The sequence below is a fragment of the Onychostoma macrolepis genome, chromosome 05 (genome assembly GCF_012432095.1).
Source record: "Onychostoma macrolepis isolate SWU-2019 chromosome 05, ASM1243209v1, whole genome shotgun sequence".
In the NCBI taxonomy this organism is placed as follows: Eukaryota; Metazoa; Chordata; class Actinopteri; order Cypriniformes; family Cyprinidae; genus Onychostoma; species Onychostoma macrolepis.
In genome coordinates this window covers 20,915,338-20,928,073 of record NC_081159.1, presented here as the reverse complement: position 1 = coordinate 20,928,073, position 12,736 = coordinate 20,915,338, and the positions used below count along the sequence as shown (strand labels likewise).

Genomic DNA, 12,736 nt, shown 5'->3' with positions numbered 1-12,736 from the left:
TTTTATCACTTAACACATTCTCTGGGAATCAAACCCATGACCATGGCACTGCTCGCACTGGAATTTGAATTCTTGAATTTGAAGTGAGGTAGCAAACAAGAACCAAAAGTGCAATTTCATTTAAAGCAAAGATTGACAGACAGATAGAGATCTCCACGCCAACCAATGTCGGCCACGAAAGAGAACATCTGGAGTACCAGGAAATAAAATATTAAGAACTTATGAGAGCAAATGGGTCACAGGACCTCAGTGGCCATGCACGTCAAATAGAAGAATCAATCAAAGAGCTCAGTGCTCCTGTAGCTTAGTAGGCCATATGAATATTAGATATGGTGAATGCAAAAATAATCCAGAAAAACTCTGTGAACAGTGTCCATGAAAGATTCCTTATCATTACCAAAAATATACCGACCAAAACTGGGAGTCGAAACGCATTTAACTTAGAGGCCATGGTCAGATTATTCTGAAAAGTACAAAATGGAAGCCCTTAAAATAAAAATCACTAAAATCTAACAAGCGACTAATAGGCAATCATTTGTGAGCTCTGCGTAATGTGAGTGCATTCAAGCTCTTTAGACAATAACCACAGATCAATGCTTTATGTGGAGATAATGCAAGGAGTGCCAGACACAACGCATCATGTGTCTCTTGTTATGGATAACAGCTTTTCTCTGTGAGCACCATTCAGCTCAACACAGCTCTAATCATGACTTCAGGCCATCTTATCATTAGGGAGACGTGATTGAGCATTTAACACTTATTCATGGTCACTGGAAGTTCTATGGTGAAGCAACTTCATTTGGAGGTTTTTGAAACGCAGGTTCCTTCAGCAGTTGACCAAAGCTTACAAGATTATTCTGAGGGCAACAGAAAAAGTCTTTCAACATGAGAATTATAAATTAAATATTAAATATTACAATTTGAAGATTTTGATTTTTCGAGTGAACTATCCATTTAAGAATATAATTATACTAAATACACTAATATAAATGTCTAATTATATTATAATACTTAAATTTAAATCAGCTGCACTTTATTTTTGTCCCCCTGTTGAATGCCCAATTGCCAGACACATATTACACAAGGCCCCAAAAGCCTTTAAAAAAAATTCACCAAATTTCCCAATACCTTCTGTCAACCAGAGAAATGGATGTCTAGGGAAAACATGCTAGTAACAAAATAAGGTAATCGATGCAGACTGCACTCGCTGTCAGTTCTTATATACAGTGACTAATGAGTCTCTCTCTCAACACGGCCAGCTAATAGCATTAAAGCATCATCGCTTCCTCTCGTCAACCCGACTTCCTGCTAACAGCCACTGTCGGGCTCTGACGCGTACGAGCACGCAGGCCCATGGAGTGATACAACAGAAAGAAGAAACAGAGACTTCTGAGAAATGGATGATAAGACGGAATGTGAATGAATGAGGGAAGATGAAAGAAAGAGAAGTCTGGGGGGAAAAGGAGGAGTATTCCGGAAGGCAAAAGAGAGGAGAGTGATGTAAGGATGAGAGAGAAGTAAGCAAGAGGACCCCAGAGAAAAGGAGAGTTCCTGAGCGCATTATGGGACGCTATCAGGGGACAAACATCAGCCCTCGTCACCCACCCAATTAAATAGCAGGGTTCACACAACAAGCTATTTTTATTTGTTTGTTTGCTTGGTGATCTGCAATAACACTGACATCTGGCTACTGGACACGCATGGCATGCTAAATAATGCATCCGCAGGGATCACGCCATCAGCATCCGCCGTCTTCAACATTTACACAGCTTGATGTGTGTGTATAGGTGTGTTTAGCGAACAGAGGCGCTGTGCTTTGCGGTGAGAGGTGACACGCTGTCACTGTGGAGGGACTCCACCCAGCAGGGTTTCCTCACACACCTGTCCGAATGTCACAGCATTTCATAACAAAACTCTGCCTGACCTCAGTGGCTGTCTCATCATCCCCACGGGTCTCCGGGGATGAGCAAATAAGCCTCATCTATAGTTCATGATGTGTACTGTGACTTTCATACACATTCGAGGTTATCAGAGACTATCAGGAAGTCACTAGCTGGGTTTCCATCCACATGCAATACTGTTCAAAAGTTTGGGGTCTTTTATTTTAATGGATTATGTAATCAGATTACAAAAATTAGATACTTGTAATTAGATTAAATTACATTTTAAAATACTTGTAATCAGACTACAGCTACTTTTTATTGATTACTTGATTACATACACTGAACAAAATTATAAACGCAATATGTTTTTGCCCCCATTTTTCATGAGCTGAACTCAAAGATCTAAGACTTTTTCTATGCACACAAAAGGCCTACTTCTCTCAAATATTGTTCACAAATCTGTCTAAATCTGTGTTTGTGAGCACTTCTGTCATTCTGTCTAACCAGCATCTTGATATGCCACACCTGTGAGGTGGATGGAGTATCTCGGCAAAGGAGAAGTGCTCACTAACACAAATTTAGACAGATTTGTGAACAATATTTGAGAGAAATAGGCCTTTTGTGTACATAGAAAAAGTCTTAGATCTTTGAGTTTAGCTCATGAAAAATGGGGGCAAAAACAAAAGTGCTGTGTTTATAATTTTGTTCAGTGTATATTCAGACAATAACAATAAATTATTCATAATTCATTGATTCTCCCTAATTCTTTTTTGTCTTTTAAAATTTCCTTTCTAAAATGCCTACATGGCATGGAGGTAAACAAAACATTTCATTTTTTAGTAAGTGTTATTTTGATTGATGTCATTTTAAAATGATTTATATTAATTTTACATTTTAGTTTTTTATTAAACTCACAAACACCCTGCAGTTCCTTCACAAACACCAGTTTGGGAAACATGACAATGTAATGCTTTAATTCACTTTATGTTGTTAATAACAACGAATGGAATATATTATCTTTGCATTTTAATATCAATATGGTACAATATTATCCTATTTAAATTTAATTCAATGCGATAAACGAGTTAGGTTAAAAGCAATCTAAAAGTAATAAAAAAGTTGTCAATTATATTACCTAAAATGTTTAATGTAATGGATTACATTACTATAACTACAATTTTTGTCATGCAATTTGGAATCAGTGACAGACTACAATTTGCAAGTTATCTACCCAGCCCTGATGCTATGTTCTTTTGAACATTCTATTCAAGAATACTGAAAAACTAACATGGTTTCCACAAAAATATTAAGCAGCACAACTTTTTTCAACATTGATACTTAAAAATGTTTTGTGAGCACCAAATCGGGATTAGAATGATTTCTGAAGGATCATGTGACACTGAAGACTGAAGACACATGCCCTCTTCATCTTTGTCCAGCATCTGCTCTATTTTTCTCCAAAGGTTATGTTGGATAAAAATGTATTTGTACACTTTTAAACTAAAGTTGCTGCTATCTCATAACCCCTTCACACAAGCGCTTGTTAATACAGATGTCTGTTGTTGTGACAGTCTCAGCTATTTTGTTGTTATTGTTTCCTCTCTTTAGTTTCATTTTCTACTGTGAAACAATGACCAGGGCCAGTGTTGCCACCTTGTGGCACAATTGATTACTGCAAAACCAAGTCAGTGCGCATGTGCGACCTGCAGGTTACAAAAATAGGATAGTATGCATACAGTACGCGTGTACTATTGTGGTGACGAAAAGTGCATCATGTGCTCTGTATGCGGACCCTCTGTATACTTTGGCCATGACTCAACAAGTCATGTGACTGAATGATTTGCTCATAGATAAGGAAACATGGCCACAACTTCCAATTCTGTTTTGCACCAGCTTCCCCATACATGACGATTTTGTTCTCCTGAACACATGGGAATGATTTATTCTAAATAGATTTTGCAATATCCAGATTACGCAGATTTTGCAATACGCAGCTCTAACCTAAATCAATCGGTGCTGGAAGATTGTCACAATGTGTCTGGTTAGGACATGGTGTAACACTGAAATATGATGCCCTGCATGTGAGTCTCATTTCAGTGAAAATGTTTTATTGGATACTGAGCAGGCAATAAATTGTAACTCCTGATAAAGGCCATTTTCATGATAGCTATCTGTGCTTGTAAGAGGGATTCTAATGACCAATAAAAAAAGGAAAAAGACAGACAATTGCTGATCCAGCTTACTTTAAAATGACTTTTTCACAGCCAGGCCATTCAACCTAAAACTGAAGAGAACATGATTCATAGCTCTTTACTGGTTTTTATATCAGGGTATTTGTTTGTTTCGCTATGGAGAGAAGAGCTGAATTACAAAGGTCATATGGCTCTAATGACTCTAGCTAATGCAAACAGTAGTCCTGCTACTACATCCCTGTGTGTAAACAGACAATCCCTCTATTAAAGAGCCATGTGACTCGGGAGAGAATGTGATGAAATATACCTCAAATTATAACCCATTCAAAGAGACTGAAAAGCCTGACCCAAATGGACAGGCTCTGAGATAAGGTTTGCGTTTCTTTATGAGACAAAGCCGCTTTCAAATATTTGACTGAGTCGCTTCTCACTGTTTAGGATTAAATGACAGCTGATTTTTCCAACTGCTCCCCAAACCACCAGATTTCAGAGCGCTATCAGAATAAGTGCAGCAGTCGAATATTGAGTCTGGAGGTTCATTTTACATGCACGCACGCACACACAGTGTTACACAAGAGCACACAGTGAGGTGAGCCGAGGACAACTGAAAACAGAAGAGACTACAGAAATAATTATTCCCTGGCTGTATGTCTTAGGGCACAGTGTTATTTAACCTGCCTTGGCCTCTTTACATCACTATGGGTGAATTCTGACTTGCTGGGAATAAAATGTCTTACCACAGCTATCTATGTGATTTTAAAGGACAAGGCCTTGCCTCAAAGAATAAATTACAGGGGCTTCATCATTAACACTAGATAGTCCCCACCTGCAACAAGAGCTCAAGATAGATCCATGAAATCACTTCTGGCCTGCGTTAAAGTATTTCCTTTTGAAACAAGAAATGTATCTGCTAAAATTATTTAAAAACAGCTGCATTAAAAATCTGGTGGTGGTAGAGATGTTAAAGCAAAGGGCTTCAGACAGAGCTGTGTGTCCCAAATAATTTTCATATATCTCTACCTATAATTTCCTGTCTCTCTCCACTATGATGGTCAACAAGAATTAAAAATAATTTTAAATAATTAAATAAACATAAGTGCTCTTAACAAACAAAAAAACTAATTCCTAATATAATGGCTCCTTATTTACAGGAGTATTTCATTTATCTTCTGGGTTTAAAGCTCACATTAAGAGGAACATTTTTAGGCTTAGCCAATTATCTGAAAGTAACACAATGGTGATTCTTCAAATATAAGAAAAGCCAAAAGAGTGATTTATGCTGGTTCAGACATTCTGAAATATCCTAGAGACCTGCATAAATTCTGATAAACAGAAAAACTATTTTTTTCCATTATCGTTTCTTTAAAGAAAGTGCCTCAGTAGCAGGTTTTGTTAGTGTAAACAAAACCCATGCTTGACCATTCCCACAAGAGAAAAGACTCCCTGTGCACTCACGATTGAGAAGCTAGCTGTGAAAATAACAAAGGGACACCTGCTTAAGATGCTAGTAGCAGTGCAGATGATACCAAGAGAGAGCAAGTGAAGAAGAGCTCTGCCAATTGGTTGGTATTTAATCTAAATCCCTCCCTCCAAACCTAACACCCTGCTCTCACTCATAACACACTGACACTTGTCAGACTGAAGCCCCCACTGTGTCTCAGTGATGTGCCTCAACAGGAGGCAGTGACAGCATGTCTATAAGCCTCTACAACCATTCTCAGGCGAAACCTCAAAGGTTTTACACAGACAAACCCCTCCAAACAAAACACTGTATTTCAGCTGCTGAATCACAGGGGTAAAGACATGTTTATTGACACTTAATTTCACAAAGGACTGAATGCATATAAACTGAAGCTGCTGGCTCTACTCAAAAGTACTTAAAGGGATAGTACCTGTAGGTATCGGTCTAATCAGGACAATATTGGAAGCAGGCAAAACAAATCAGAATTAGAATTTTGGTAGATTTGATCATGTTTGTAATTCAAGGAAGCCCTTTTCCACCACTGAATAAAAAATAAAAAGGTGATTGCGACTTTTTATCTCACAATTCAGACTTTTTTCTCAGAATTGCGATACAAACTTTTTTTCACAGAATTGTATTATATAAACTTGCAGTTGCGAGTTATAAACTCGCAATCCTGATAAACAAAGTCAATACTGCATGATATAAACTCGCAATTGAGAGAAAAAAACTCCAAAATGCAAGACATAAACTCACAATTCTGTCAGTCTTCATAACTGTCACGTTACAATTGCGAGTTTATATCTCACAATTCTGAAAAAGAATAGCAAAGAATTGTGAGAAAAAGGTGAGAATTGCAAGAAAAAAGTATGAATTGCAATATACAAACTCGCATTTGTAAGAAAAGTCAGAAAAAGAAAAGTTGCAATTCTGACTTTATTTCTCGCAATTGCAAGTTTATATCACACAATTCTAAGAAAAAAAGTCTGAATTGCGAGTTTATATCTCGTAATTCTGACTTTGTAACTCGCAACTGAAAGTTTATATCTCACAATTCTGAGAAATTTTCTCAGAATTGAAAGTTTGTATTACGCAAAACTCGCAATTGTGAGAAAACTCACAGTTACCTTTTTTATTTTTATTTAGTGGAGGAGGGCTTCCATAGTTGTTGGTCCTAAAGCAGAAATCATTTTTGTGTATTGATACTGACCAAAATCAATTCTAGTTTTAAATTTCAATTAATGAATGTTAAATGTTCATATTAATATTTGATATTTAAACATGTACTATATATATATATATATATATATATATATATAAATGCATTGCATTTAACTACAACTATTTAAATAAAATAGTTTTTAGCATGTTTGTGTACTGTGGTAAATCAAAAATCAACTCTGTTAGGAGAATCAAGGCATTGGAATAAACTACTAAAAATCGCTATCATGACAACCCAAATCCTTAGTTTGAGCATCATCAGAGACGATGAGCAGCAACAGTGGGAGAGCTGATTTAATATGCTCCACTCACACAATGCAAAATTCATGATTGTTCGATCCCACACCTCTTGACCTGGTCTATGTGCTAAAAGATGCACAGAACTCACTCTAGGTCATCAAGCAGATCACAACATGATACAGTACATACAGCAGAGAAAATCTACTCAGAGATCAATCACAACAAAGTACCTTGTTTTTAAAACCCTGACAACTTGTCAAGCATTTCAAACTGTCTTCATCAATTAATGACATTGCCACTTTATGTCAGCACCAAGGGAGGATTGCGACACCCTGAATGTCTAAAATACTGTCTCCCTTCAAGCAAATTACTTTAGTCACCCACAGGAACACACTAGTATTGACAGGAAACGGTCCTCTGTGGCAACCACAGAAACCCAATCTACTCCCAGAGATTCAAGAGAGGGGAAATCAGGATATTGCTTTAAGAGGCGCAACTACTGCAAAATCTATTTCTTCAACAGGAAGGTGGAATAGACACAGTGTAGGCTGTTACTCAATGCAGAGAATGAGATCAAAATATATATATATACACAACATCTTTACCACATACAGTTAGACACAATGGGAGCTTGGAACTAGATAAAAGAAGAAAGGCAGAGCTCCTGTAATAGGAATATTAGCATTTTTTGAGGGAACATGACTCAATTACTCCCCAGACTGCAGCAATCAAACAGGACAAAGCAAAAGCGAAAGCTCTGGACAGATGGTGTTTAAAACTTGAGTTTGCTTCTTGATGTTGTGTTAGAAGCAGCAGGATATTCCATACCACCTACACAGCCCTCAACAGATGGAGGAGTGAAATATAATGTAAGCACATATATTTCATGAAAAGCAGGCGATTCTGAATCAAGGGTCTTAAACTAACGCTAGTTTCATACGGACCCTCAAGCATTCATAATCCATCCTTAAATCCAGTGTGAAAATCAGTTGTTTCAGTTTTTGCATTTTGGTTTGCCATTTAATGTTGTCTTATACCATTCTTAAATGATTCTTTCACAGCAGCCAAGTGTATTAACATAATATCATTTATTAATATAGCTTAATAAAAGCCTAGTTGACAATAAAAACAAACCTCAAATTCAGCCCCCAAAAAATTGGATAAGCGTCCGTAAAACTGCCAACTGTATCACCGAAACAATTACTGAATTAAAAAAAAAAATCATTTTGTAGAAACGTATGCATTTGTCATTAAGGTTCAACTGAGTTTGAGTCTGCCTTTCTAAATCATGTTCTTTCAGACTTTTCGATAAAAAAAATCATAAAATCTCATCTTGTGGTTTCAAATTCAACAATAACTACATACAAAGATGTATTAAATGATTCAAATTTGAAGAAATCATAATTTCAAGATATTTAAAAAATATATAAGATTGCATGATTATGTATTATAATATATATATATAGTTTTTATTTATTTTCTAAAAATTTCTTCTAGATTTATTCAAATAAGCAAATGGAAATAGCTTTTGTAGTAGAGCTCTAAATATTCAAGGAGCAAAAGAGGGCAAAGATATCAGTGTTATTAGAAACAGATTTAGAAGAACATACAAGGAGTGTCTACTTTCTTGTAATGCATTGTTGGATACATCTTATGCATCATACATCTCAGGCTAAATTTGTATCAATAAAAATTCTCAGCTATCATGTCTCACACCACGTAACGTCTACTAACAAAAGCTCATCACAGTCTTGCTACTTCCAAACACAATACATTTCCTTAACATAATATCCAAAGCCCTCCTCAGGACCCTTTTCTATGGGGGCCCAGAGAAACACAAGGCTGCGAACATAATCATCCTCCAGGGAACCCATGCAGCTCATTAAGCGCGACTGATCTGAGCAGGGAACCCCAGCGGCCATTCGGTTCATCGCAGCATCAACAGCAGCATGATCCCTGGCCATCACCACACCCCTCACCCGCTAAAACCGGTTGGAGCGAGGAGAGAGGGAAAGAAGGAGTGCACCGCTCCACCACACAGCCATAAAGAAAAGTGGTGTAGCAAAGCCATTCCCTCACTGTTTGGTTCAATACAGTATTGATTGAGATGTGAACCCAGAGAGTCAGATATATTCTCTTATTAGCAAGTCCAAAGATCTTATTGGAGGCACATTAGAGCTGTGAGACGGGATAAAGAAGGGGAATAATAATCATTTTATTATTATATAACTTTTATAATTTCTATAATATAAAACGTACAGACAAAACTGTTATTTTGTGTGAAACAATACTGAATGTAATAAAACAAATGATAAATATAGTTTGCAGTTTATGAAACTGATACCAAATCCTAACCAGAAGTGACACGGCAAGCTAAAAATATACCTTGGTTTCTATAATGTCTCCAGGACAGCCCCACCCACACTCGAAGCTCATTGGGCCAAAATCATGTATATTAATTATCAAATGCAGACAGAGAGAGACTGACTGTGGAAGATGAGATGTGTTGAATATTATGTGACAAATTCCTCAAGTTCCTATTAAGCATACTATTACTCTTCTGACTGGCTCCACTGCAGTTAGAATGAGTTGACTATAACTGACACAAAATGATCACAGTAACAGGCCTGCATTACATTGTTCAGAAATATTCAAAAGCCTTTCAATATGTGATTCACACTCTGATAATCGAACAGCAGTCTGGGGTTGAAACATGGATCAATAAGTCTTGACCGAGACTGATCATACTGAACTGCTTGTCTTTGCACCCTTTTAGAATATGATTATCATCATCATATCATATCCTGCCATCTTTTAATGAAGCAAATCTGTTTCCTGTCAGGGATTTTATGATTTGAGTGATGGACCAGCTTGCACTGAAGGTGCCAGAAACTGCTAAATCAACTGACTTTCGCAAAAAAAAATACTAAAGAAACAGGCAGACAGAGTAAACATTAAGTTACAAGTAAATTGTATATTATAATAAATTGAAATAAAAGTAAAAAAAAAAAAAACACAAAATTTAATTATATATATTAAAAGCAAAAATGCATTTGAATGCAAATGATTTATAAAGAGACCTTGATATCTAAATTAAGAGAGTGACTGTTATAATGTGACTTCTTTATGTCTGTTATAAATAAACTCCACTGGCTGCCTCAGATGTCTAGAGGCAAATAGACAGCTCTATATCCTTCGGCTTTCTGCACAGCCTTTTCCGCTGCAAGAACAGAACTGCTTCCACTAAATCTGTTTATTGCAGAGAGGTGATGGGCTGACGTAAGCCTCTGTGGATGGACAAAATAAATCTCCCTGCCATTAGGCAGAGAAAGGCAGGACACTCCCTAGTGGTGCCAGTAACCATACAGGGACCAGCTCCACCATAACTCCATGCCCGTCACGGCACAGTCCCCTGGGATGAGCGCACATCCCTGGGGCCTGGCAACCAGTGGAGCCAGTCATGTTGTCTCACCTGCTGTCCATTTTCAATGACATCAACTCTTCCTATATCAAATGAGTCTGCTGGTTATACTCCATTGAGATAATATTATAGCTTTTACTAATACAATATTTAAAAAAAAAAAAAAAAAAAAGCAAAATGTGCTGATAATTGTCTACCAGTGAAAAATCAAAATACGGGTAAAACATCTGTAAAAAATAAATAAATAAATAAATAAATTAAAATGTTGATTATTGTGTGTTTTACAAGAAAATACTATATCCGTTTTTCTACTTCAAAATGTTGCTTAATTCAATGTGTTATTTGCCATTTCTTTGAAACGGTTTGTGAAATTTACTAGCAATTTCTGAGTGAAAATATTTTCTAATATTTTCTAATCAAGAATTTAATCGATACTTGAAATTAAGTGAAAATAGCACTGCACTACCCTTTATAAGAAAACATCTTGCGATGACTTTTTCAATCACAAATATTGGAAATGGCAATGCAATACAACTAAAACAACTGCAATGCAATAACCATCTGTAAGTTGCACAGTAGCAGGAATATCTAAACAACCAAAGCTGAATCCTGGTATTGGATGTTCGCCTCCATTTCGGAAACATTTCAAAAACAACCAAAGGTAATACAGGGATATTTGAGGGCAAACAGAATGCTGACAGCAACAATCATCTACAGCAGACTATAACGCTTTAAATACGGATCAGAATGTCCCATCTGTGTGCCTGTAGTGAAGTAGTGAAGTAGCTTCCTCTCCACCCCATTGCACCTCCAAAGTACCAGCCAGTTGTACTACTGGAGCACAAGCCATATCCCCCGCAACCAGACCCCTAGTCTGACTGCAGGCAAGATTCACAAACATCATTTATCTATGTACAGGACCTCCGCTACACTGCCTGTGCGAGGGTCAAGCAGGCCAATTTGCTTCTCAACTCAGTTCCACTGAGGTTTTTGTCAACAATAGCATGAAAACGACAAAAAAAACTGTCCATTTTCTTTTTCTTGTGACAGACCATGGCCAAATGTTTTATATATATAATACTTTCCGATCTTACAGCAACCATTCAGTAACAATCTGAAGATTATTTGAACTTACCCTGTCAATACAACAACAAAGTCCATAACATTCCACCCATTGCGGAGGTAGGAGTCTTTATGAAAAGCAAAGCCTAGAGCAATGATCTTGATCCCGGCCTCGAAGCAAAATATTCCAATGAAGTAGGGTTCAGTGTCATCCTGTTATGAGTGAGGAGAGATATGACTGGTTATTCATACAAAATAAGACTCAAAATGCAAGTTTACAATGAAAATGTTGTATAAAGAGAATCATAAATCTCTCAGTGGCAACAAGCACACTGAATATTTTACAACTTTCATTAAACTGTTTATCTTCTATAAAACACTACAGCAGCACAATACAGTAAAATAAAGTGAATTAAAGCTGGAGAATGGGGAGAGTTTTACTATAAAAACAATTATTTCTCAACATAAATATTTAAAGCAAACACCTCTAATACCAGAGCATTTTAAAAAACTGCAGTACATAAGTGAAGCACATATTCCAAGTAAATAAGATGCTGAAACAAAAACAAATCAAATAGCAAGCAACAAAGTTTGAAAATATTATAGCATATGTAAGTGCTCGTGTTTGTTTTAAAAAATTTCATATAGAATAACACATGTTAAGTTTTAAGGGACAGTTCATTTTAAGTGTATTATCCTCTTTTATTACATATGCTGAAATGTCAGTCAAATGTCAAGCATCAACTAAGATCTGTGGATCAGTTTAGGAGGGCAGTTAAGAGATCCACTGTTAATGACTGACAGCAGGATCGAAGTGTCTGCTAAATGAATAATGCAAATGTGGGCTGCACAAACTGTTGGCCTACAGTAATAACTGCTATTTAAAAATACAACAAAAATTGACAATGTGTAAAATTGCTGTTTAATGAGGGAAAGTCCAACTTACCAGTCGCTTTGACATGGGTGTCTTGTCTAAAGCTGGTAAATGCTGCTCCAAGCCCAGTACAATGCAGTTTGCTATAATTGTGGCAAGAATCATGTACTCAAATGGAGTGATGGTGTTAAGGAAAGAGTCCATGGAATACAAATAGTTGGAATTAATTCATCACAGTAATATGATCATCAAACAATTTTGGAAACTAGTGCAGAAATCAACGAAGAACAGTAAAAAGGCGTATCTATGACACAATTCACACAGCACTTGACTGGGCCGTTTGGTGCCTGAGAGTTTTTATCAGTAATTCTTGTTAATAAG

At 36.7% G+C, this 12,736-nt stretch overlaps 1 protein-coding gene across 7 annotated transcripts in view; it reads right to left on the bottom strand.

Moving 5' to 3' along the window:
• The window catches only part of cacna1ba (calcium channel, voltage-dependent, N type, alpha 1B subunit, a), a 106,105-nt gene extending 93,577 nt beyond the window's left edge, over positions 1-12,528 (bottom strand). For all 7 annotated transcript variants that reach the window (XM_058775762.1, XM_058775763.1, XM_058775764.1 and 4 more), the window contains exons 1-2: positions 12,428-12,528; positions 11,555-11,694 (exon numbers count right to left, since the gene is read on the bottom strand). In XM_058775762.1, coding sequence (XP_058631745.1) covers positions 11,555-11,694; positions 12,428-12,520 — 233 coding nt within the window. In that variant the 5' untranslated portion in view covers positions 12,521-12,528. The remainder of the gene's footprint in view (positions 1-11,554; positions 11,695-12,427) is intronic.
• Between the last annotated feature and the right edge of the window lie 208 nt (positions 12,529-12,736).